The sequence below is a fragment of the Amyelois transitella genome, chromosome 5 (assembly GCF_032362555.1).
Source record: "Amyelois transitella isolate CPQ chromosome 5, ilAmyTran1.1, whole genome shotgun sequence".
Taxonomy (NCBI): Eukaryota; Metazoa; Arthropoda; class Insecta; order Lepidoptera; family Pyralidae; genus Amyelois; species Amyelois transitella.
Window position 1 is genome coordinate 5,131,377 of NC_083508.1, and position 27,835 is coordinate 5,159,211.

General features: G+C 35.7%; 1 protein-coding gene across 3 annotated transcripts in view; it reads right to left on the reverse strand.

Annotated features, from left to right (window-relative positions):
* The window catches only part of LOC106139091 (Ca(2+)/calmodulin-responsive adenylate cyclase), a 63,276-nt gene that overhangs the window by 5,082 nt on the left and 30,359 nt on the right, over positions 1–27,835 (reverse strand). The window contains exons 7-20 of one of the 3 annotated variants that reach the window (XM_060954840.1): positions 22,071–22,182; positions 19,576–19,703; positions 9,052–9,210; positions 8,373–8,517; positions 7,953–8,123; positions 7,087–7,167; positions 5,497–5,544; positions 4,444–4,629; positions 3,957–4,235; positions 3,052–3,353; positions 2,626–2,785; positions 2,144–2,233; positions 670–831; positions 78–291 (exon numbers count right to left, since the gene is read on the reverse strand). In XM_060954840.1, the coding sequence (XP_060810823.1) occupies positions 78–291; positions 670–831; positions 2,144–2,233; positions 2,626–2,785; positions 3,052–3,353; positions 3,957–4,235; positions 4,444–4,629; positions 5,497–5,544; positions 7,087–7,167; positions 7,953–8,123; positions 8,373–8,517; positions 9,052–9,210; positions 19,576–19,703; positions 22,071–22,182 (2,237 nt within the window). Of the gene's footprint in view, positions 1–77; positions 292–669; positions 832–2,143; positions 2,234–2,625; positions 2,786–3,051; positions 3,354–3,956; positions 4,236–4,443; positions 4,630–5,496; positions 5,545–6,978; positions 7,168–7,952; positions 8,124–8,372; positions 8,518–9,051; positions 9,211–19,575; positions 19,704–22,070; positions 22,183–27,835 lie in introns of all 3 variants that reach the window. The other 2 variants (XM_060954839.1, XM_060954841.1) reach the window with 2 other exon arrangements.

A 27,835-nucleotide genomic window follows, 5' to 3' on the forward strand; every position in this document is an offset into this window, starting at 1 on the left:
TTTATTAGGCATTACTACCATAAATATGTTAATTATGTATGTATCAATTTGTGTTTATTTTGAACCGTATAACTTACCCACTCTCAACATGAAATTATTGTATGAGTTGTCATTGATATCTTTGAGCTTGTCCCTCATAGCGAACACGAACTCGACGAGCGTGGCCATGTGCTTGCGAGTGCTCGCATCATCTGTCATCTTCTTGTCGGGAATCAGGCCGACCGCCGCCATGTAGGTGGACCCCACAGTTTTGATCTTATCGATAGCACTGAAGCGGTCCTCGCCTAGTAGCTGAAAAAGCAATCAGAATATAGTGTATCCACGTCAACATTAAAATAAATCTATGTTTTAATTGAATTAATTAATGGCAATTAAAGTATAAAGATATTTTTTGAAAACTAAAATACACATTTAATTAACATATTAATCCCGGAATCTCATCAAGTGAATCCAAATAATATCAACAAAGTAAACAAGATAACGCTAAGTCACAAAGCAATAAGTCGCTCATATATATTCGTTCTAAGGAATATTATTACCAACGACCCAAATTGGAAAATACAGGACACTTACCAATAAGTATTATTAAATTGTTATCATACGGATAACTTCAAAATTTAAAAATGTCTATTACTTATTTAATATCTAACATAAAAAGCGACAACAAACCTCATCAAAATCGGCGATGATCTCATTGAGCAGCCGTAAACACTCCATGCCCTGATTGTTCCCGTCCAACTCCATGTAGAACTCGTGGTAGTTGGTGATGGAGGCGAACACCACGCCCACTCGCTGGTACGACTGGTGGTACAGCTCCTGCCAACCGCGCCTCTGTCAGCGTGCGGCAAGCCATGCGTGCTTAGCGAGTGACAGTGCCAGATATGATAGGGACAATTGAATCGGGAGTGAAGAGTGAGAAATGAGATTCGGTAGAGTTAAAGTGTGAAGTGTACGAAAGTTAATAAAAAATGTGTTTAATAATCTGTGACAAGTAATATAAAAAATATGCAAAGTATTTTTTACGCTGTGCTTTTAAATACCCTTATTGATGTGAGAGGTCCCGAAAAGTAAAACCTTGACATTAATTAAAAATCTACCGAAATTGATAATGTACCTACAGAGGATGATTGTGTTTACAGGTTCTTGGCAACTGTCACTTCATAAATGCAATGCAAAACTGTTACAGAAGCTTTGTATAAATTGTGTTAAAAGGCATCATATAAACGATGGCAACATTGAGAAAAACATAATACATATATAAATAATCCGCTGCCAAATGATAGTTAGATGAATGACATGCGTGATGACGAGTGCTTTAGGGTTGGCCCAGACTTTAGAAAGTAGTTTTAACATAGCTACACTGTTCTACGTATATACTAAGACATACTTACCATATATTAAGGAAAAAGAGGCGATGACGTAAAAGGGATTAACGCCAGGAGAAAGAAAAAGGACGCAAATAGTGAGAGGTGTGTCGTTATATCACAACTAATTTCTCGGCCTCTGAACCCGCCCTAATTATAAGCTAAGCGTGATGTGACACATACAACCACCATGATTTTCAATACAAGTAAAGCAAAATTGTCATTACAAAATAACACTTTGTTTGGATAAGTCAAATTTTAATACAAGTATAAGAAAAATCATAAACTTTTTGCAATCATTATGTTTATCAAAGTTTTATATGTTTATTACAATAATTGCTTTTCAGGGGGGATATAAAAGAAAGTAACAACTCAATAGATGGCGTTGGTAAAAAGGCAAGTGTCAATGACAATTGTCACGTACTACGTTTTACGAAAAACTGAAAAAATAAAGGCACCAATCGTAAGTACAATTTGACTTAAAATAACACTTGAGCTGACAATTCACTTGCCTCTACGCCTTGATGAGAAAATGGTTACAATTTTTTTTAATATTATTTTGAAAACTCCTTATTGGTTACAAAAGAACAAAAACTCTTAGGCTATGGCCGTGGTATGGCCAGGCTTGTCATATGGCCATCTCTTTAACTATCTATGCTTTAATGAAAAGGTTCGAAGTTGGAATTCTGCCAAGCATATCTGAACCCCTTCCAATCGAGCTACAGATTTTTCCAGATTCCTGCAATAATTACGATACCATAAAGCCAAAGAATACTTACCATGTTGCTGTTAGACCTAAACTGCATGTCCAAGAAATGAGTCGCTACATGCGCAGGCAGCAAGTTGAAAAGTATTCTTCTATTTGATGCCTACAAGAAAAAAACAATACATATAGTCATGAAGCGGAAGAAATGTTAATCGACCTTGAACATTTACAATACAATATGTAGGTAAATTGAAGCAATAACAGGTAACCATGATCCCTTTTTATTAATTTGTACATGGCGATTTTCTCTGTGCCCTTAGTGTGAACTCTCAGTGGTGCCTTCTGCCAACGTTGGAATAATTTCTTAAGGTATTGTCATATAGGTACATACAGAAAATCTGTGGAATTGTTATATACAGTTGGCCCCACAGAAAATAATTCCCAAAGCAAGCACTAATATTCAGTCTTTAAAATATCATTTGAATTTAGTGACAGCAGGATGGAATGATAACTATGATGTAGGTGCGTAAAAGACAGACCATAAAATGCGTTTACCTGCAACGCATCCATGTCTCGCTTCTCGTCCCTGGCCTGCGCTTGCCACAGGAAGTCCAGCCTCGCCGTCCACTCGGTCTGCCGCGCGTGCAGCAACACCGCGAGGGCGAGCGCGAGCGTCCACGCGCATGCTACGTACGCTGACCCCACCATGCCTGGCCTGGAAGAGGAAACAAATATGTGAAACTGAATTCTACGTGAGGGTGCGATTATGTCGATTAGATCTTCAATCATGTATTTTTTAGTTCGTGTTTTAGATTTATGTTTTGCAAGTATAAATGCACGTCAACATTTTGGTGTGTTATTAGGTTCACAGTGTTTAAAAATATTGACATAGTAACAAAAGGAAAAAGTAATTATCAACGGCATTTTCCACGAAATTGGGCACAGATAGTTAGAATTATTCAAGAACTCATAGATACTCACTCAGTCATGAGATCGTAACAGTCGAATAGCGCTTTATGCCACGCCAGTATAAGCGCCATATATCCGACAGTCATCACCGTTAGCAGTATCCCTTTCACCAGGATCGGCAGTCGTAAGAACACCGCCACGGCCAGCATACTAAGGCAGCACCCCAACGTTATGTAGATAGGGACGGGACACGCTCTATGGTCGTCGCTGTTCCATAGAGCAGCGGCGATGTCGCCGCTCATTTGCCGCACCTCGTTCATGGTGGTGTAGTTTTCTGTCAGATTCCGACATAGATCCATTTTTCGACATGTTACCTGGAAGTAACAAATAAGATCCCTAAAATTCTGTTTTAATTCTACATATCTTCAGCCACAGCTTTGATCTTTCTTGTTGTAGCGGCCGTTCAGCCTCCATGGACAAACGAGACTCTGACTTTACATTTTAGATGACTAAAACCGACTGACAGACTGTGAAAAAAAGGACAATCGACTTGGACACTGAAGGAGACGACCAGAAGACGACGAGACGACAAGACGTATCTTGAACGGGAAAATTCTTTTTTATTCTGACTAGACAAACAGACCCTCGGCCCGTTCACTTGTGAATGAAAAAACTTACAAAAATAAATAAAATAAATATATACGGGACTTTTAACACAGATTGAGTTAGCCTCGAAGTAAGTTCGAGACTTGGGTTACAAGATACTACCTCAACAATACTATATTTCATAATAAATACTTATGTAGATACACATCTAAGACTCAGGCCTATCAGAAAAAGTTCTTATCTCATCATGCCCTGGCCGGGATTCGAACCCGGGACCTCCGCTGTCGCAGACAAGCGTACTACCGCTGCGCCACAGAGGCCGTCAAAATATAGCTACCTAGTAATTATCAACTTGTACATTTTTTACTTACAACATTAACTTGTCCCACAGCATATCCCAGCACAATAGTGAACGTTGTGATAGCGTTTCTCAATGCGAATGGCCTGGAAACGTCACAGGGGATAAGCCTCAGTCTTGCCGCCAGGGTCAAGGCCAGTACTGCAGCAGACCAGGCGAAGGCTGTGACGAAGAGTATCAGAAGAATGTAGGTTCGAGGCAGGATGACCGCCTGGAGAGCGCCCGCCGCCGCTAGCGCTCCCAGAGCCGCCCCGAGCGACCCCGCCCATCCGCCGTCTGTTGATGCTCGATACTGAAAATATTAATAGGAAAAGATGTTAAAAAGTCTATTTATTCAATGTTTACAAGGTTATTCCATCGTATCCATATATTCAGCTTTATTCAGAAATTCAGAAAATGAGCTGAATATTTAATTAAACATTGATGAAATGAAATTTTATAGGACATCGTTTTATGGCCTTTTGTTAACTCATATAGCAGTTACGTTTAAAATATTTCACCTGTTCCTCCTTCGCCCTATCTTTGAAGCAAAGAGTCAGAAGATGGACATGCGTAGCTTTCTCGCGATGTACCGACCGCGCGTCGATGGCCTGCGCCAGGTACTTGTTGACGCGGTTGGTGGGCTGGTGGTACACAGACGAGTGACGCTTTTTCAGAGGCCGCTTGAACTTTTCCGTTACTTTATTCTGTGAAATCATAACCGAAATGGTTAACGATACCATCTTACATCATCTATAAATAGTAAAGTAGGTAAATAACAATGGAACGTTTTGGACACAAATGGTAGGGTACGTTTAGAAACAACGATAGGGTACGAAGAGAGACTCGGGTCATAAGGTCCATCACATGCCGACTCCATGCTTCAACCAAATATTTCAAACTGACCTTAGAAACAAAAAGTCCGGTCTCCGAAGCAGCATCACATTATTAGAAGTGATAAAGTAAATTTAAACAGAGTATAGAAATCAATATAGTTCGATATTGGATGGAAATTAAGTATGTCAACAGTATTGGATTAAAAAAGTTACTTCAATAAAGTAAAGTTATTCTTAAAGCTTAATATTTCTGTGCTTGATTATTTCACCATTCCAATGATACGAAACTTCAAAAAGTGTAACGTGTGAAATAATCAAACAGAAGTAAACACTAGAAGTTATTATGGTTAAAATCAAATGGCAGGTGTTCCATGCAAGTTAGTCCAGGCGAAGGTACCATGCCATGCTCTAGTGCAGGGGAGCTAGTCAGGGTAAGAGAGTGAAACACAGTTCAGTGCGCTTGGCTTTATTCAAATAATTGTAAAACAATATCAGTAAGATCACAAAAATTTTGAAAGAAAATTGTCCTTAAAATGTGTCAGTGAATGGTTTCGAGTGCTCACGTCGTTTAGTCCTCACACCTGGTTAAATAGTGGTATACGTGCGAATTGTCTCGCAAGGTGGTCCACATACGACTGAGGTGAGTACCACCTACAAATTATAGGGAATATTAAGTGTGTGTCGCCCGGTGTACAGTGGAAAACATTAATACACATGAACAACATTGTCTGCGCTTACTGTTTCAGCGGCTATTTGTTGAGGAACTAATGTCCAAGGGCGGAACATCTGAAAAACAACGAGCAGACGCCTCATGTTAGTTGCTGGTGTATTTCAGTCTTCCACAATCTGGTATCAACCAACCGAATAATTTTGAAGGCGCTAACGATTTTTTAAAATATAAATGTTGGTTTTTATACGTTGGAACTGTACGACCACATAAAGGATAATAACATTTTCACTTTATATACTTTACAGTGCCTTAAAATAATACAATTTACAGAAATAAATATAAAAGGAACATATGGTACCTAAAGAGTTAAAAGTAAATAATTAACACAACTCTTATATTTTTGCAATGATTAAACTTATATTTTATAAGTTATAAACATAATATATTTATAAATAACAGTGAAAGCTTTAAAAACCAGCAACTAAAATGACAATTTAGGAAGAAGGGAGTTTGTAAATTGTGCTGACACACGTATAGATAACATTGATTGCCAACATCGATATCAGAAAAATTTAGTTTCCTACGACGGATATGTGTTGAAAAATAACTAAATCGTGAAAATTTGTGAAGGATTTAATATCAGTCAATAAGTACACAATGAAAACAGTAATTTAGTGCGAAGCAAAAACTGTTTAAAGTTTAATATCTCGCAAAATTATTTCAGTAGAACTCTGAAGCTTCAATGCACGCCTTAATAAAAAGGAAGCAGCAAAGATTTAGTTTGAAAACCACCACTCAAAAACCAATCTATCTACTAAGGGTACCACCATAAGCGAGGTTACACAATATAAAACACATCGCTTTCGATGCATTTCATGTAGTTTACAAGTCCTTGAAGCAGACACCATTATAGTTGGTGCCATAGCAACGTGGTTTCAATATTATGAAGACCATGTTTTATTAACCTTGCAAATAGGAACGTAGGAAAATATTTCGAACCAGTTCAGGTGTATCGGACAACACAACTAAAAATATAGTCGTACGTTCCGTAAATTCACGCACGAGGTACTGATTTGTCTGTGCGGTGTTACGCAGCGATCTATGTCTAGGTGTACCTAAACAAACGTACGCAGATCTATCAGCTACAACTATATTTGACTAAGTTTTTATTATGGAAATGTTTTCTGTGATGAGTTTACCCCAGTAGGGTAAGCGGCACGCTCTTGGCGTAACATGAGCACAGATAAAAAAGCGTGTGCGTAGCAAGACGTTGGTCTACAAGTCACGGAATGTCAACTATTTAGTAAAAGTTTTATCGGGAAAGAAACTTTGTAACAAATTCCTATAAGTATTTAATATAGCAATTTACTTAATAAAGAAAATTAATATTTTCAGTCTCATTCTAGATGCCAAAAACCGCATTGGGTTTGGGTTTTCATAACATTGATCATCAGAACGACTAGGTTAGTGATCGAAACCGGAACAAAACAAGCCCGCTGATAGACCGTGAGTAGATCAACGTAAGTGCGAGGAGGATGTGTCGTGTCGACCGTGGGGTGTGTGCGGAGAGCGTGGTGCTGCATGACGGCGTCGAAGGTGTGGTGGTGGGGGGCGGTGGCGGGGCAAGCGGGCGGGGGGCCCTCTAGCGCGGCGCTCACGTCTTCCGCGCGCAGGGACGCCAAGCGGAGCGCCTCCGCGGACCCCGGCTCCGCGTGCAGCGCCCGCCGCAAGTCCAGCACCTGTACCACACCACAGCTAGTAGCGTACCTGACCGCGAGGATGAGAGCCTACAACGATCACAATGTTCCAGGCTCTATAGCATTCTCCTTTTGTACATCCATAAATTACTACCTATATCAAGATACTGTAAACATGAGCATGTAGCCTGCAAATGACATTTAAACGGTTCGCTAACAATGACGTCAATGCAAACGAACGAAATAAAAATTGAAAGAACAATTTAATTGATATGGATGGTATTGATGGTGTGATTGCGTACTGAATGATTATTCAAATATACACAATAGGTTCATTAAAAAAAGGACAGTTCTTTATTGTGTTAATTAAAATGCAATGGAACCTGTAACCTTCGCACTTTAACTTCTCTGAACACTACTCAAAGGTTAAATAATAATCCACGTTATTCCAGTATATACATTAATTCACATGTAATAACAACACTCAATGGAAATTATAATAAACGAAATAAATAGAACTCACCTTTAAGGAAATAGTCCGGTCGAGAATTCACTGTTGAAATTTCTGAAGAAATAATAAAGCCGTGGGCAAAGGCTTCGTACTATTTAGCCATGACCACAGAGGAAGGCAGTGTATTTTGTAAAATGTTGAATATCAAAACTAAAAAGGCAATCACGAGAATATCTTTAGCTAGGAACAATATATATGCATCGAAAGCCGCTCATAAAAGAGTTTAAAAATGTGGGCGGGTTTCGCCGCAACTTGATGAAGTGGAAATCACACGACGACACATTTTCATCAGAGTTATTAGTCCGTAAACAAGTACCTTCCTGGCTGCGTTGGCCTTGAGCTCCTGTGGCGAGGCGGCCATGTTGGAAAAAGGCACGTCCACATTGAACTTTATGGAGTGTAGTAACTGGACCACTACGTTGGAGACATTTTTGAAAGAGAGTTTGCGACGTGACGAGCCAAGGCCTACTCCAGTTGATAAGCACATCTGCAATAGACAAAACCATCGGTAAATATAATAATCATAATAAGTTCTTTATATTTAGGTATATTTCGACGTAACAACGCAACATCGTTTTTATGTACATTAAAACATGTTATTTATTAAATTAATAAATAACATGTTTTAATGTACATAACTTATAATTTAATAATTTAACAACATAAAAAGATTCCAACAAATTAAGAACCTTCTCTCTTTTTAAAAGTCGATACATTAACAAACGCATTAACTTACTTTCCGTCTTCTAGGCGGTGGTATGATAAAATAGGTCTGCACAGAGTGATCCCGCAGGTACGCGTTGCGGTTGGTGCCGTGGCCCGGTTCTACCTCGTAGGCGCCGCCCAGGCATTCCAGCGTGGCCTGGGTTATATGCACCCGACTGTAACAAACCAACACTATAAATAGATATCCTTAACATACTGTTAATATTGTAACCAGGAAAATCTGCTGACAAAAACAAGGCGAGGGCACTAAAACCTTAATATTAACAGTGTCACATAGAAAGTCACTGTATTTTTCCACAACGTGAAGGGCGAGATGTTTACGTTACTTACATTAGAATAATCTTAAAACATGCCATAACGAAAATAAGATTAATGAAAGTTTTAGTGACATAAGCAAATCGATCAATCGACATTCTTAACCCTGAGGGTGATTATATCTATAAAAACACCAAAAGATGAAACATTAGATAAAAAATTAAACTAAATTAATGGATTTTTAAAAGTAGCTAAGCTGTGAAATTTATCTGCTACAAAAAATGCACTGTGCATAAATTGCAGAAACAAAAAGTTCGGTCCAAGAGCCAAACACCAAGTTTGACTATCACTGGAGGAGGAGGTACTCTCTCTCATGTTAACGTGCACCCTCCGCCTCTCCTGTCCGGGCCTGGGGTACATATATGTTCACTTACCCTGGCTCTCCCCCGGCCTCCATGTTGTTGGCCAGCGTGACGTCATTGGACCACACGTCGTATTGCCACTTCCTCAGGCCGAGCACCCCGCACAGAACCCTCCCGGTGTGGATGCCCACGCGCATGTTTAGTTGCACATCTGTCGCCTCCACCACAGACCTACGAATAAAATTAAAATAATTTTGAAATTAGGTATTTTCGTAAACCTAAGAAAGTAGGCCGACCTTCCTTTAACTGAAAATAATGGTCGCTTTCTTTTTCAAATGCTTGAATATTGAGCAATGAGCTTATTCGCGAACGTTGATAGGACTAATGGCTTATATACCCTCTCTCTCTATCTTTAAGGTAATCTGAAGTGTAAAAAGAGCAAATATCAAGATATGCCTTGTGAACAAGGGAGCAGTTCCTATACACTTATAGTTGGTAGTTATCCAATTTCACTTAATTGGATAACCACCAACAACAAAGTTAAACAAGAAACTCTAACACAAATGTGTGCAGTAGCGGTAGTCAGGTACAATCAATAAGAAAAAACTTTTAAACATACAATAAATACAGAATAACTGCTGTACATTCAAACAAATTAATTAGTCAATTCATCACTAGTAAGTGCGCAGATCTATTAAAACAAAATCTCCTGTCGAGAGAATGTTTTAAATTACGACTTTTAAGATTTATTACTTAGCCAGTTGGAAGTGAAAAATTAGAAGTAAGAAAAAAAAGATATAATAAATCTTATTAAAAGCCAAAGGAACGTCTTGATAACGGGTTGGCATCTAGTAAGTTATTTGATGTTATAAATTGTTTAATGTGGACAATTCGTGTATGTAAGAAAACTAATCGTTTATTTACAATCGTATATTTTTTAACAATGTTTTATCTGCAACGTCTATTATTTATAGTTTTATTTTTATTTCTTTTAAAAGGTATTTTTTGTATTCGTTCCAACTTTTGGTGTTTACTTGTGGGAGAAATAAATGTGCGATATCATTAATACTCGTATCCACTATGATATTGGGATTTGGTCTTGTAAACTAGTTAAAATCCTTAAACCTTTGACCCTGTTAATAAAACAGCCGCACTGAATAATCAAATAGAGTGCATAATGTTAATGCATCTATTTCCTAGAAACCATTTCCAATGACTCAGTTACATAGAGTTACAATGACAAAGAACTGTTGCTTAGAATTCGCAGTGTGAATGTATATTAATATAATGAACAGTACCTAACACGTTTACCATACTAAATAGCATCAGGCAGGATAACACGTCTAAATAATACTTTGAGCGGTCTTAAATTACGACTTAATGAAGTTTCGAGTACTACCGGACGCATTAAAAATATTCATTAATATTGTAATAAGTACTTTTATTACCTTTCCAAACATAGTTAAATCCTGTAGTATTGAAAAAAATCCTAAAATATTTTTTCCAGAACTGCGAAACAGAGGTCTTCATGAATATCTTAATACAAGTAATAAATTGAATACTAAATACGGCAGTGATATTATGTATTAATTTTTTATCATGTTTCATAAATTAAGTTGTGTAATTATTCAGTCGGTTTGATGATGCCCTTTGTCGTATTAGCACAAGTAGAGTTTTATTGCGATTGCTTATACAATGGACGTTGTTGGCGACAAATTAACCTGGTTTATTGCCTTTTTACGGTTCACTTCGACATGCTAGCCGAGAGGGAAGGTCAAGTTTAATGATAATTGTACATTTCATTACTTATTGTTTTTTTCATGGATAGTCCTAGAATATAAGCAAAAAAATATATACCTAAGGCTTGTGTTGAACAATTGTGACCAAAAATATTATCGGAATCCGGAAAGAACAACAATTAAAAAAATATCGAAGACGCCTACACTAACAGTTTCGAGAAGCAATTATTAATCTTTGCTTTCTTTAAAATATGTGTATTTAAATATTGTTCAGATGCCATCTCCACACATACAAAACAATAAATTTTATTTTGTTTATAGTGCACCTCAGGTTACCGGATTCTTCATCAATACGGATTACTCAGAAATCAGAAATGTATATTTGTGTTTCCTCCATTAGATTCGACGAAAATAGAGCAATGTATAAAATTTACAGGTAAGCCACGATTTTAACTCAGAAACACTGGATATTCTAAGTATTTTGTTCCGTAGTTGTTGGTTTCTTTTTTTGCTGCCATATTAAAAATGAAAAAGTGGCCAATTTGCGTTAATTAAGTAAGAAAATAAAGTGTCCTCTTGCCGTGTCTGCTAAGCAATTTGTTTTAATTTGAACCGCAAAGCTACACAGCAGAACTTTTTTAGGGTTTCCTAGTCCACACAAGGTTAAAGTTTGTCAATGTCAGTCAGTCTGTGTTTCCGTTTGTTGTAAGACCTAGTAGTCTCTTTGTTAGCTCGGACCACAAAAAAGCTTTAATTAAACTTGTTTTCTATAGGAGAAATAAAAACATACATACATACATAAAATTACGCCTCTTTCCTGGAGGGGTAGACAGAGACTACCTCTTTCCTAAATAAAAACATATGTACTATTGATACTTGTTGCCTAAATTTTAGACGTGTTGTAATGATCAAAGCTGAATAGAGTCAATTTCCCCTCTGTCAAGCAATCCCTAGGGTGAACGAAAGACCGAGCAAATAGAAACATAAGAATCTATTAATGTTTTGTGCGACTTTACAATCATTAAACTTTTCTAGTTCCTACCAACGAAGTTATCAAGGGAGCTAATCACCTAGTCATAAATTATGGCCGAGATTCCAGATAATACAATTATCGGGAAATTCTCGACTGTCAATGGACGAACAATTAAATTGGCTCGGATGACACCGAAGTAGGCCAACGAGTGTATTATCCCGATGCTCCACACAGTCGCTGTAATCGATTTAGTAGCAAAATAGTAAGTAGTCTTCAATTTACTGCATATAGATTTATCAATACGGCTTTTTTTTACTCTACTTTTTATCAATTTTTTTATAAAGTTAGGTGTGCTTGTCACAATAGCCACTGGAATAACGTTGTTGTCGTTACTCGCTCAAGATGGTTAAAAAATCTTACAATCTGAACATTACCCAGATATACCCCGTTTCCTCCACATGAATTATTCTTTTCATGAATATTCGACTAACATATGCCTTTTTTAAAACAATAGTAACAATTTCACATTATCTTGTTTAGTAGTTTAGCAGACACTACCTTGTTCAAGTAATAAGGGCAACTATAATCCAGCTGAATTATAAATGAAATATTTTCAAGTTTTAACTGATGATTTAACCTCGTGCAAATCAAGTTGTAGGTTTATAGGATGAGCAAAAATGGTTTTAAAAAAAAATATTTATTTCAGTTTGGATGTTTGATCCTAATCTACCTGAAAGAATGAAGTCTGAGGTGATACTCGAAAGTTTAAATAATGCCTATGCACTCTTGCCTTAAAAAATTGTCAGTGAAAACAAACGCAAACAGATGTTTTCCAAATATGATTAAAATTTTTTTTGTAAAAACCTCTTTGCGTCTTTTCAAAAATAATAAGTTCGCATAATTAAAGTTTTGCAATATATTTATTTACAAGAAAAAATTTAGTACAATTAATGAAAAATTATTCTTTGTACAACAGCCTGTGAACACTAGGATTACCTACTCCCGAAGCAAATTGAATAATACAATCTGTGCTAAGTTGGCGTAGGCAGATGAGAAGTTAATCCGAGGACGCCTAACGCAATTACTATATGTTAATTTGCCTTTGTTATTACTGCGCCCGCGCTAATGAAATTGCGAAATGTCAATATCTTACGGCAATAACGGAAGGGAAATTGGCAACTGATTTGTGGTCGACATTTTATTCTTTGTTTCCATTGTCTATGCTAATGGTCATAAGTATTATCTTATCTCTCATTAACAACTTATAGGTAATAGGTGTAAAGTTGTTGAAAGGAAAGATTGTGTTGTGAACATAAATCATACATCTTTCACAGCTTACATAAATAAATATAAACGGGACAAATTACACAGTTTGAGGGAGCCTCGAAGTAAGATCGAAACTTGTATTACAAGATATTAACTCAACGATACTATATTTTTATAATAAATACATATTGAAAAACATCCAAGACCCAGGACAATTAGAAAAAGTTCATTTCTCATCATGGCCCTGACCGGGATTCGAACCCGAGACCTCCGGTGTCACATACAAGCGCACTACCGTTGCTCCACAGAGGCCGAAAATGCAAAAAAGTAGTGGCCGAAGCTTGTAAGTACAAAAAAAAATTGCAATTTATCATTTTTATTACCACAGTAATTCCGACAGAACAAATCAAAATAAGAGGACCGCGCAAAACGTGACAAATAACAAAATATAAAGTAATAAAAAAAACAATAAGTCTACAGGAGACATAAGTAATACCACATAATATATGAAATTACTGCTTATACTCGTACTTGATATCTTTATTTTTTCATCATCATACATGACTAGTCAAAAAATAAAGCTATAAAAACAACTATCTAAAAATAGATTGAAGGAAAGTAACTATCAGTGTCAAACTGTCCTAATAAACGCAAGAAGAAAATTAATGGTTTGTTAGGGATCCATAGCCTACCCGGGGTACGTCAACCTTTGTTTAATTTGTCTACGGGCATAGTTTCTATCCGGGTCGGCTGACACATGTCCGGGATGAGCGGCCCGGAGACGACATTACACGGGTCGCCGGCGCACTCGAAGGATCCGCTTGTTTTCCCAGGCTTAACTACTGATTCTTTGATCTCAAGTTTGTTTTGATCATACGATTGAATGTTAAAGAAACTTATGTTTCTTTTTATTGGAACTCTTTACGTAATAAATTAGTAATGTCGACAATAAGTGAAATGTAGTAGTTACGAACGTTTAAACAAGAATCCCCGATGGTTTCGATTTAAAAGAAAGTTTATAAATTCTAATACTATTAGACAATTCTCAGTAATTCAGAAAAACAAAGAGAAAATGTCTGATGTAAAAATGTGACAGCTTTTATCACTACTCCGCCACTAATTTCAAAACTCCTTCCGTCAAATGAAAGTCAAAAACTAAATTCAACGACACGTACATAAATATCACTGAAAACAAGTCATCACTTTAAAGTATGCGAGGTTGAAATGGACTTGGCATGCTACTGTTAATAAATTATTCTGAAAACACCCCACTGATCTTGAAATTCTATGTAAAGTGGATCGTTAAATTTGTCAAAAGTAAACGTGCCGAATTTGGGAGGCGACACAAGTAAATCAAACTTTGAGATTGAATTTAATTTTGTACTTATAAGCATTGTTTGACTACAAAATCTGTGAAATAAAAGATGTTTTTGTGCTTCAGCGTGCGATAATAAGATCTTTAACGCTAAACGTATTAATTATTTTATTACTAAAATTAAATTTTACTTATTTTAAATAATAGTGTCTGCCTCCCAGTCAAAGAAACTTAATAATTTATTCGCACAATGAATCTCAGAAACAATGAATTAGTCAAAAGGCCTGTTTAATTAAAAGCTAAATATGAGCTTTTGTAAATAGCAGCCTTATTTGAAATTTAAACACATGTTTGTTCAACCTGCATAGTGCAGTGCGGCTGAGCCAACACAAGGATTGTCAACAAAGTGCACGTTTGTGGGCGATTGCATGCCTATTGACAATTACAGGTGCTAGATAGTAATCCAGATTTTTCTCAAATATAAGTACATTCTATAAATAAAAATAACATTTGTTTGCTGGCAAGTGCTGCTAATACTTTTAATACCTGAAAAAAAATGCTTCACACTACAATCAACACAAAAACAATAAATAAATACCTAAGATGTCAATATTTTCGCGAGGCTTCTCCAAATAAATCAACAATTTTTTTGAAGATTGTCTATAATTATGAAAACGTGGTAAAACCCATAATTATTTAAATGTTTCAATTCATCAATACAATTCCACCATTTGTCGGGCATTCATTTGTTTTCCACCCATATTAGACAACACGCCTGTGGCATCATGCCTGTGCACAAATGAAGTGAATGCCAACTGGGTTTTGTTTGCACAGAACATAAATTACGCAACGTTTATTTATAAACCGTTTTATTCGCTGGTCAGTAATAGCTCCCCTCAATTAAATTGACACGGAATCAACAATAACAATCAACGCGTAGGGCATAGATACTATTTACCAGAATTTATTATTAAAAGAAGCCATTCGGGTCAAGATCAAACGTTTGGTATGCGATGTTCGAAGTAATTTATAGTTTGATTGACTGCTTGTTTACTTGTGTTGACAGATGAACGACGTGTTTTCGACAAATGATTGTAAACTTTGTACCAATTACAGCGGCAAAGAAATCTCAAAAGTATCCATAATCGAAACCTGAATGGTGTCAGATGGTCGTGCAAAACGTTGTCTGAACATACATTTCAATTAATTTTCCAAAATATGCCAATTACTAAAGAACCACAATCAGAAACAGCGTAAAACTATCCAGCCGAACAAATCGATATTCAATGCTATTTCACTCGGTAGATGCAGTTGAAACTACAGGTTTATTTGTTCATATATACTCATGAGAAACATTCATAAAATATTGTGAAATTTCTGATTTCATATACCTAAAAAAACTAATCTTCATGATAAGGCATTTTTAATACACAATTTGTTTACGTATATTAAAGGTACTTAATTCATCCTGTCAGTCTTCTACAAATACCTTTAATAATTTACCTACATGCAATAATTTATGTACATGTCATTATTTTTGGTTTAACTTATGAGTTAATAAAATAATAAGGATTCTAACACCTCTTATATGAAAAACAAGTAGTGTGCTTCTCATTATGGCAGAGGTTTAATCTAGTAATCATACCTGCTTTATTCAAAACTATGCTAATAGCTCCTAATTGGCATCGCGTACATATTCCTATGGTATTACTCGTACGATAGTTTGTAACGAATCTCTCATTCTTTTTAAGGTCGTCACCCTGAGATTTTAAGTCAATAAAAGTATTCTATTGAAGCCATGTTTGCTATCCCATGTTAAAATAGTGACCGAGAATCATGAAGATCACAAAAAAATGTAAAATTTATCAAAGTTAAAAGATATCACTGCAGGTCATTCCCTATTATCATCTCCCCTGGCTTTCTTCTTTCCCGGGTAGGGGTCGGGTCGGCTTGAAGTAGGGTAAGCACGATCCTAAGGAAGGTAAATCAGGAAAACACACGATTCTCTAGAGACCACCTGATTTCGTTATCACATTCTCTTAGGTTCCCCTAACCAGTCTTCGTCCATCGATTCGTTAACTGATGCCAAATTTTGTCGTCTAATAATTTCGACTATACTTTGATTGATCTACCATTTAATCAGTTTATTCATAATTTTTGTTTCTTCTGAAATATTTTTACGTTTAAATCCCTATTTATAGAGTGGCGTCATGGTCACCAGCTCGCTGGAAACTTCGCGGAGGTTGCGGCGACGTCTGTGGTCGTCAGCCGGTGTTGATTGTCATTTATTTTCCACACTAGCGGCACTCGTGTAATGGAATTACGAAGAGAATATCTCGTTACAAAGACTTCATATTTTTATGACGTGTAAATGGAATTGTATGTGATATGAAATCGCTTTTATATTTTGAACTGACTGAGGAATTTTTCTTGTGTCTATCCTCTGATATACATAAAAGTATAAAACCACATCTTTTTTCCGGATAGATGGGCAGAGACTACATCTTCCCACTTGGCACGATCTCTGCATACTTCTTATTTTCTTGTCTATACTAATATTATAAAGCTGAAAAGTTTGTTTTGTTTGTTTGTTTGTTTGTTTGTTTGTTTGTTTAAACGCGCTAATCTCAGAAACTACTGAACCGATTTAAATAATTCTTTCACTGTTAGATAGTCTATTTATCGAGGAAGGATATAGGCTACATTTTATCCCGGATTTCCTACGGGAAACGGCAACAATGCAGATGAAAGTTGAATGAGTCGGCCATCTGCGAGCTTTTCACGCGAACGCTGCGCAAACCAACAAAGATATAGTAAAACAATGTACTAAAGATGTGAAGTACTCATTTTTTGCCACAAAAAAGTCCGCGAGAGCATATATCTATCTCTTAAGGTTTACTTACAATAACCACTTTTATGTTCATTTTTTAAGATTATTTTTTCATTATAAACATAAGTTATTTTGAAACCAATTTTCTTTATTTCAGTATTAATCCTTTTCCAAATAAATATGTTTATTACTTTCGGTTTTTCATGTAGACTAAAATTGCCATTTACAGTATATAAATCAGACGAATAGGTTTTGAGATATAGTCGTTATAAGCACTTTGCAGCGAAACATTTAATACGGCGAACCAGCGTTCTTTCTAATACGCGTGACCACCTATAATTGATAAAGCCGAGGAGGATGTTTGCAAAAATAAATATGATGCCCAAAATAACTATTCCACGCGGACGAAGTCGCGGGCACAGCTAGTCATACATATGTAGGTAGTTGATTTGAACTTACATTTATTTTTATTTCAGCATATTAACAGCAAATTTAAAACCTTTGAATAGTAGTTAAGTAAAAACGTTCGAAAGGTTTTCAATTTTCTGTTATCCGTACCAGTCTTTAAATATTTTATATTAAAGAGCATTATATTTATCTCAGAAGCATATAAAGTTAGGCGCGTGCAATGCGGTGGCACTCACCGGAGCGTGTCATGTTATCTATCAGTACTCATCAAAGGACTAAATATAGTCGTATGATCACAGGCTCCCTGGGCGGCCTGGGTGAAGGTTACTGGGCCGAGGCAGGAATGTGAACAACGGACCTTTATAAAGGTAAACTCATTTTTCTAAACATAGGTTGATGCGTGGCATAGATCGATTATTTAAATACCTAGTATTTATTTAGTCGGTATGTTCGTAAATTTTATCAGAAACTATTTCAGAATAGGCAATTTACGAAATCCCCTAAGATACAAAACAAAAGTTGGGATTAATAAATTACCATTAAAATAATTTAAGTTTTATTTATTTAGTAAATTATTACGATTATAATGTTATAAAAGTAGAAGATTAGACAGAACACTGAGCTATCAAACTTTCAATCAAGTAAGCTGGAATGAGATTTTAATTGAATTATTATTTTCAGTCTTGTTTGTTCAAAAAAATAACTGTATACCTAGATTTGTTGCCCCATTTTCACCCTTGAATAGATCACCCTAAAATTGATACATATTTTCTACCTCGTGTGTTGCTACCAGGACCATTCAGCGGTAAAATGTGATATTAGGAAAAAATGCTTCGCAAATGTTGTAAAAGTAATATTTCGGTGTCAACGCCTTATTTGTGATGTCGCAACATCAAGAAAATGCCAAGTATCTTAACCCCTTTCCAGTAACAATTCACGTAGTTCCAACAACTTGAATTGTTACAGGATGTTAATAAATAAAATTGAAATAGCTTAAAAATAATTTTAAATGTTCCTCTAAAACCTTGTCCCAAATAATGGCGAGACGTAAAGAATAATAATGTGTACGAGTATTAAAAGATCTTTAGCGGTAATAATGCAATGTGCGTTGCCTTGGTTTTCCAGTTTAATGAGAGCAGGTAAATTTAAATGTAACATACATATGTGCATACTATTACCTCATTACCCCTAACGGAGTACAGTGGGCAATATAGAAAAGTTGAAGTTCTTGAGACAAAGCTATAAACGTTAAGGTTTAACGGAGACATTTTCCACTCAATAATTTTCTAAATAATATTTTTTCTATTAATAATAGTTTAATTTAAGATTTTCACGGGACGAAAAACAAGAAAAATGTTAATTCCTTTCAAAATTGTACTTGCGCCCCTGTTATTGCTTATTATTCATATCTTCAAATTTCAAAGAAGGACATTTCCGCCCACAATTCCTATTAATTAAATTCGGTAGACTTGGAAACAACAATAGGTGTCTAGGCAGGTGGGCTAGGATCAAAGTGTCAGCAGGCTATAAATGTCAGCATTCAGAAAAGGGTGGCCCTGGAAGGTTGTAAGGCGATTAATACCCTTGCCTTGTTTGCTAACCCAACTAACTTTACGACAAATTAAATAGATTAGGTACTATAAATACATATGTACTTATAAACAAGCAGAATTTAACTCTAATAAAAATAAGCGTGATGCACAGGATCACATCCTACGGCAACTACATACTAGTTACAATGTAATAAAATATTATTAAATAAATAGTGGTACTTACAACTCACACTATAACTATTTATACATAATATAGGTATTAAACGCGCACGTAACGTTCCCTTATTTATCTCGGACGTTTCGAATAATTTTACAATGTTGAATACCTGTATAATTTAATGTAAATAGTATAATGCAACGCGAAAGTTTAAAATCAGTCACGCTATAGCGGCGACCATGTCGAACCCCATCTCGACGGGTCAGCGCGCGCTGTCGGAGTGAGAAGCAATAATAACTCAGTACTATTGGTTTCCATAAAGTACTAAATAAAGGGTAGCTATTTCTCAACTCACGCTATGGCGTCGATCATGTCAAGTCCCATCTCGACGGTGCAGCGCGCGTGGTCGGAGCGAGGCTCGGGCAGCCCGGACACGCAGTAGTAGCAGTCGCCCAGTATCTTGATGCGAAGACAATGGTTGTCCTGAGAAAAAAATACATTTATAAATAATCATATGATATACCTTTACATATTCAATAATTGACAACAGTCAATTTTTTCAACAACAGTACTAAAAAATATCATACATACATATGGTCACGTCTATACCTATCCCTTGCGGGGTAGACAGAGCCAACAGTCTTGAAAAGACCGTTGGCTCTGCCACGTTCAGCTATTTGGCTTAATGATAGAATTGAGATTCAAATAGTGACAGGTTGCTAGCCCATCGCCTAAAAAAAGAATCCCAACTTTGTAATCGTAGCGTATCCCTTAGTCTCCTTTTACATCCATATGTCATGGATGGGAAAGACATGGAGTGGTCCTATTCTTTTTTTTAGTGGCGCCGGGAACCACACGGTAATTAAAAAATAACCGTTTCTCTATTTTATAAAAATATCAGTTTTTTTTATTGTTTTCTTTAGAATATTATAAAATCCAATACGCTGTGACTTCATCTCTATGACGAAGAGAAGTTAGTTACTTAATGTAATCTTCTGCTGCTAGCTTCAATTCAACTGTTAAGGAAAATAATATTTGTAGGCGTAAACATAATTCTTTCGACAATTTTTGATTGAAAAATTATAATAAAAGCAAAATTACTATTCAATATCCCTTGTAACAATTATTAATAACAAGTCAACAAATAATCAAGTCACGATCCAACTTAAGTACAACACCAATTCTGTATCATAACAAAGTTAGTCAAGTTGCGAGCCAATCCCAATGGATCAGCATAACTTTCGAGTTAGAATTGCATTAATGTGAGATACATAATGAATAGTTAAACAGCACGTGATTGATTACATTATTTCGACAAAATCTATATAAATGTATACATTGACTGACTGTTTAAATCAACGCACAGGTCAAAGCGCTGGCTAGAGATTTGAATTTTGAATGTAAAACAAATTTGTTTTCAAAATTAGGCAATTCAAAATTTAAGAAACCTACAGCATAGTTATCCGTTATAGAATAGAAAAGATTTATTTTCAAAATTGGAAGTACCACTTATTGACGTCAACGTAACTTAAATAAAATTGTAGATATTATTTAACCGTTTTCAAAGCGCATGTGTAGTAGAAACTATTTATACCAGTATCGCTACCAGATATATACCTTATGCGGTCTAGGAGGTGCACCAAAAAAGGATTTGCCAAAATTTACGGGATTCTTTGTTTCTCCCGGGCAGAACAGTTCCAGCTAATTGATGATAAAATTATGTACTACATAAATATTTTTATGGCGAATAGCCCACGTGGGGTGGTCAATCAAACAGAAATTCAAATTACTACACGTCATCTCGTTTTGCGTGCATTAAATCGGAATCACCACCCACACAATTCCCGACGTGTAAACATTTGTGTATTAATAATAGAGTAAGCTTTCGACAAATACTAAATGTAATTGTTGCTTTTGTATTTTATGTTTGATATATTTGTTGACGTGTAAATACATCTATGTATGTTTCACGGTCGAACAAGATTTAGCAAGTCGCAGTAAAACAAAATATACAATATAACTTATCTATGTAAATATTAACGTATAAAGTATTCTCCATATTCGTTCAAATTTTGGTCAAACAACGGGAATTAAAAATAGATCCTTGAGCACAAATTTATCTCTGAACTATTTATGACACTCGATATTTTCAGTCCACTCGCACAGTTGCTCGCTTACAACTGATCTTTACATCTTTGATATTCAAACCATCTGACATTTGAAAAATTAGCTCGCGTAATGTGCCTGACAGCGAATAATTCAAGAACATGGTACACTTGCCAAGCTATGTTTACAGCGTCTTGAATGGGAAAACAAACTGATTTTTATCATTCTCATACATACATCCACGTGTCGTTTCTTACTATAATATTTTGCCATTTTTGGTGATGATAGGGTACTTACAGGCTTTCCTGTTAGGATAACTGATACTCCATTGTTTTATAACAACTATAAGTTTAATAGTGCCGTGTGGGTCCCGGCACCAAAACAAAAAATAAAAGGACCACTCCATCTCTTTCCCATGGATGTCGTAAAAGGCGACAAGGCTTATAAACTTGCAATCCTTTTTTTTTAGGCGATGACCTAGCAACCTGTCAATATTTGAATTGAATCATTAATCCGTTAATTTAACTGACCGTGGCTTATCAGTCTTTTCAAAACTGTTCACTCTGTCAGACCCCGCAAGGGATATAGACATAACTATATGTATGTATGCATATTAACTTAAATAGGAATTTATACGTATAGTTGGTTAGGCTAGAGCAGCACTCGCCTCATGATTCAGCTCGTGTAACCTGAAGATTTGTTGGGCCATGTGAGGTGGCGGAATAGTTGGTATTTGATACTTACGTTGGCGAGCTGGTCAAACCGGCCGAACAGCTCGTTCAGCAGCCTCACCAACTCCTGTGCGCTGCACTGCGATGCGAGTACCGTGAAACCCACTATATCCGCGAACAGGATGCTGCAATAATTTAACTATATTAATAACATCCTTACATAACACACACATCAATACTCCAGCGAGGTGACAATGCAACCAGGACTAATGCCGGGAGGATGATGAGATAATGCTTACATAATAATCACGTCTAAGACTAAATATTTTTAATTGCGACGATCCCTGTAAACTTGTCTTGTTTCTTCCTGTTGTTTGACCTGAACTTTTGCCAGGGTGTCCCGTAATTATATAAAAAGATTGATGGCTCTGGATACAGATAAACATACCTATAGTATGCCAGAAATCGTAGCAATTGGAAATATGAAGTCTCTGCCTATACCTCCAAGAAAGAAACGTGTGTGTGTTGTTTATGTGAATGAGGAGTTACAATTTAATAAAGGTACCTACCACTTTAACATTCCCTTACTTAGGATAACAAGATCCCAAACTCAAGTAAATATTATTGGTATAAGAGCATGTTATCACGTTAGACCAGCAGACAATTACCCATGTGTGCCCCTGAGACCTACCTTAAGGTTTATTATACTAACATGACGATTAAATCTCTATATGTAACTTAACGTAACGTTACAGCAAATTGGCGATTCCTACTAATATCATAAATGCGAAAGTTTGTAAGAATGTCAGTATGGATGTTTGTTACACGCAAAAACTACTGAACTGATTACGATGAAATTTGGTATGCAGGTAGCTGAAGACCCAGAATAACATATAGGCTACTTTTTATCCCGGAGTTCCCGCGGGATTGATAGGGTTTCCATGCGGGCGAAGTCACGGGCGGCCTCTAGTTATAAATAAAAATTGATCATTAAATAAATAAATTACCCCATTCAAAGTATAACTTATTAATCTATACCCCGGCAATATAAACGAGGGCAAGTGGAGATAAAAAGTCTTTGTTTGACAACGCGTGAACTTTAACTCGGGGTCCGCATTGGGGCGCGCCATTGTTTGTGCTGATCATTGTTCTGCTTAATTCATGAGATAGCCTCTTGGCTTTCTTTGTTGCCATGCTCTGCATCATTAGAAGCTAAATATAATTAAGGAAAAAGTGATTTGACTGGAGGATTTATCAATGAACATATCAAACCACCTGCACGAGAGTGAAAATCATAGAATAATGGTGCTAACACACCGCTAACGACTAGCTACATATAGGCAGCAGTCGATCACAGACTCAGTTGCAATTGTAACAAACAAGTATATATTTAATTAAATTTTTCAGAAGTATACAAATAAATCATCATGGTAACCTGCATGTACAGGCAACTGAAAATGTAACCATGGAAATTCGACCTGGGCTAGGTCCCCTTGCGGTATGGAAGTTGCAGAGGTCAGTCAGGAGTCGTTTCTTGTAAAAATCTGACTCACCCAATTCAGGGTCATGGTAAAAAGCAAAGAATAGAATAGAATAGATTTATTTTCAAAATTGGATACAAGGTATCACTTATTGACGTCACATCACTTAAATCTAATTATAACTACTACCGCTTCCAAAGCGCATGTGTAGAAGAAGCGGCGGAACAAACCACACTGCAGCATTTTCATCGGACGTCAATGTACACTGTCACTTCAATAAACACTGGCTCCTCTCCAGCGAGGCTTACCTCGCTAACGCTAGGAGGAATAAGAACAAAAACATGAATTTATAGTCTTTCGAATATCACTGTAATCTGTTAACATAACACTTTGTTTACGGAATAAATGACTAATGTAAAGTTTATTTTTATAAACGTTTAATCTTTGTAGGGCATAGCATTGTCACACCAGAGGCGAGTTCAGAGACACAATATCTGCCAGATAAAACTTGGTATGTTTTACATCTGAGGCTTGATTTGGGGTAACGGGGGCAATGTCTTCCATTTTTAAAAAAGCGAGTCATCTCTTTTTAAATTCTTAATATATTATACCTAACAAGGAATCGATCCGAAACCTTATATCTTAATGCCATCAATTAAAAAAAGTTTAGATTTCTTTAATCAGTAATGTGTCACATGAACATTCAACCTTGTTTGGTATGGGCCCTCCAATTCTAAATTTAACAAATCAACAACCCTTACCTCACTGTATTATCCAGCATTCATAAAATTAAATTCCGAATTTTTGATAAAAATAACTGTCCACGACAACGTCTGTATGTATTAAAATACAAATGAAAGAGCCTTTGCAGTCCAGACGGTAGGCAGCCGGGAGCCAGACAGACAATCCTATCAGCTGTATATCCGTTTAGCCTAAAAGGATCAAACGCGGTAATAGACTTCCTGCCGCCATGATGTCACGCCTTTAGTGGCCACGCTTGTAAGGACGTGGTTAGAAAGCTAAACTGAGCTAATGAGGAGTTACTAAAGTGATTCCTTGAAATACTCAGTGTTGCATTCCTTACCTTTAATTTCAAGATATTGAATTGAATAGAATTTTTAATTTTTGGTTGAACCTTAAAAAAAATTATGTAAGGTCAAATAATGACGATGTGGCATATAAAATGAAAGTGCAAGATGAAAATTGAACCCAATTATTGAAACTAACATTTTGGAAAAAAATATATTTAATTTTTATTTACAATACTAGAGCATTTAAAATTCTTAGGGTATGTTAAGAATGCCAGACTAACATTTTACGACAAAGGTAGCGGAATGTACCGATAATAAACTCCAAGTTTATACAATGGGATTCCGTACAAAATCTGTATTTCTAGATTTTATAGCTCACGGCTATTTCGTGAAGTTGATGGGAGTTTCTAAAGTTAATAAAACCAGCTATCAATTGCATTAAATAAAAAATATTTAGGTCTACTCGAATAAGATTGAATTTTTGTGAAAGGCAGTGCTTCGTTAAAAGTCAGCCGGCCGTAGCCGGGAGCAGAAGTTAGTTAAACAAAGTATTAAATTGCGCCACCCCACCTACAGATCAGATGGAAATTAAATGTTAACAGAATCGCCACGCTGCATTTCAATCAATATTTTCCATTCGAAGTTTATCTCGCGAATATTTTTCATTATGTAGATATTCGAAAAACGTTTTTGTTTAATGGATGATCGGTGCCAAGTAATTTGATTGTTCTTTATCACCAACTGTTTAGCAGGGCTATGAACAACTGATGTAAAACATTTTACAGCAAAATAAACGATCATGTAAAAGCTGTAGAGTAGAATGTTATCCGTTCACGAGTTTAAAACTGGAAGTAACAATTTGTTTTAAGGTTTACTAAGATTTTTAAAACGCTGAAAGTGCATGGACTTTCCGTCTTTTGATTGTTAGCTCTGTATACCGTTTAAGAGGTAATTATTTGTGTATGCAATAAGTTGTTATTCAGGGTTTTGGTGCAGAGTAGAAATAAGCAAGTATATTTTGACTAAACAATTATACTGTATCTATCAATCAACCATAAACCACGAAGCAATTTTATTTATCGACGCAGTGTCCCGGACCTTGTGTTATGATGGATATAGCACTCGGCATAATGTGACAAAGACGAGTAATACATATCGATTGGACACGACACGCCTAATGGCCATAGAGGGCTTCTTGGTAAACTGATACTGGTGGCCCTACCCGCCCGACTACTTATAATACTGTTATGCAGAGAGGCGCGTTTATTTGTAAACATAACATAAAGGCAATTTGGTTTGTACCACGATAATAGAGGTTAAATGGTTATTTTTTTTGTTTTTATAGATTTCTACGTAATATGACGGCAAATGACGATATTAATAATATTTAATCTTTTAGGCAACATTTATTTACATACATACATAAATGACGGCTCTTTCCCAGAGGGGTAGGCAGAGATTAAACTTATTAACACGCATAAAAATCTTTGATAAATCTACCCGAATTAACGTCTAAAATAAATCTTAATATAAACATTAAGTAAATAATTTGGAAATATAAAATATCTCCAAGAGTAATTGGGTTCATTCGAAATGGTAAATCACATTTAACATAATATTCGGATATTTGGAAGTTCGCCAGTAAAATGACAAGTAGACTTACAATCGTAATAAGCGTGGGTGGCAGGGAACTACTGTAGGAGAGCTACGGTAGATTTCCCTATTCCAAATATATAAAACAACATTTGAAGAGCACCATTAAGTCATTGTCATTTTCTGTACATTTTGCTACGTTTTCATAATGGTAAAGTTATGTTATTTGATCTTTGTTTGGCTGTATTCAACTTCCTTGATAGCTAAAAGTATTCATAGATCATTTATCGTAGACTAAAAACATTAGTCTATTACGTTTACATCAGACGTTCTAAGTATATAAATTTTTGAATGTCAATTACCGTGTGTCCTTTTAACAGAATAATATAGATAATATGATTATAAATAGAAATGTTATAACGTTGAGTCTAACTACGTGTGATATTACAATATGCAGGAAGGAGCTCGGGAAATGACTTCCTTAATATGAAGTTTCGAAGAGGCGACGATCTCACAAAAACTGAAGAAAATAAATTGTTCCACAATACATTGTTATGAGAAACGTGAAGAGATTATTCCCAAGTTTATAAGTAAAAGTACTTTCATAAGTAAACACAATGACTAGCTCTCATTTTTTTATGCCTAACATCTTGAAAGTGTTCCTTATTATAATTCATAAAACGAAAAAAGATTAAGAGAGGTTCAAGTAGTAAAACGTCCAATAAAATCTTAAGAATGAGGTGATGAGCGAAAAATACAGCTACTGTCTGACACTCCACATATTATCACTTGATATATTTATAGTTGAAATAAGACTGTTTAGCAGATTAAAATATATAAAAAGATGGAAATATAACTCGCTAGGTAGGAACCCAATTTAGATGGTGGTAATCATATATTTATTTCACTAATGATGTTCATATTAAGACCACATTTAGTCATACCTATGGATACAATCCTTCACACGTCTAAAAAATAACAAAATACCAAAAAATTGATTATATTACATAGATACGACTACAACCGAGTTAAATTTAAAAACTTTAGCAAACACTTAATTATTTACTAAATAAATAATAAATCAGAGTATCACTTGGCGCCGAAGCTATTGCAAAGTAGAAGTCTAATTTGCTGGTTGAAATAAATACAGAACAAATGCGAGCAGGCAACGTTGCTAAATGCATGCAATGATTCACGCGCTGTGGCTGACGTGTTGTGATGAACCAACACCAAGTCTTTGTTTTTAGTGATGAATACAATCCCGCAACAAGAAAAACAATACAATAATTAAAGGGTCCAATGACAATGGTACTGTACCGTCAAATGAATTTCTACACAGGTTCAACATTAATGTAATAAAAAGAATAAACTCGGATTTGTACAATAAAAAAATTTCTTGGAACGAGAGCAAAGAGTCAAAAAGTCCTTATTAAAAGTTCATAAAATCTTTTAAGCACTGACTCCCAATAGGATTCACAGGTAGTTTTAAGGTTAACGACAAATTCATGTTATGTATCCGACATTTCATTATTAAAAAGTCATTTGATTGTTTAAAATAAATATGCCTAATCTTATTTTAGGATTTGAAGATATTCTTACCAATAACCCTTTTTTAAAGATGTAACCATTTTGAAGAGAAATATTTGCCTTTAGGTACGAGTATATAATCGCATTTCTACAAATCATAAATTAATGGCACACTTTGACATATCGACTTCAAAGAAAAATATATT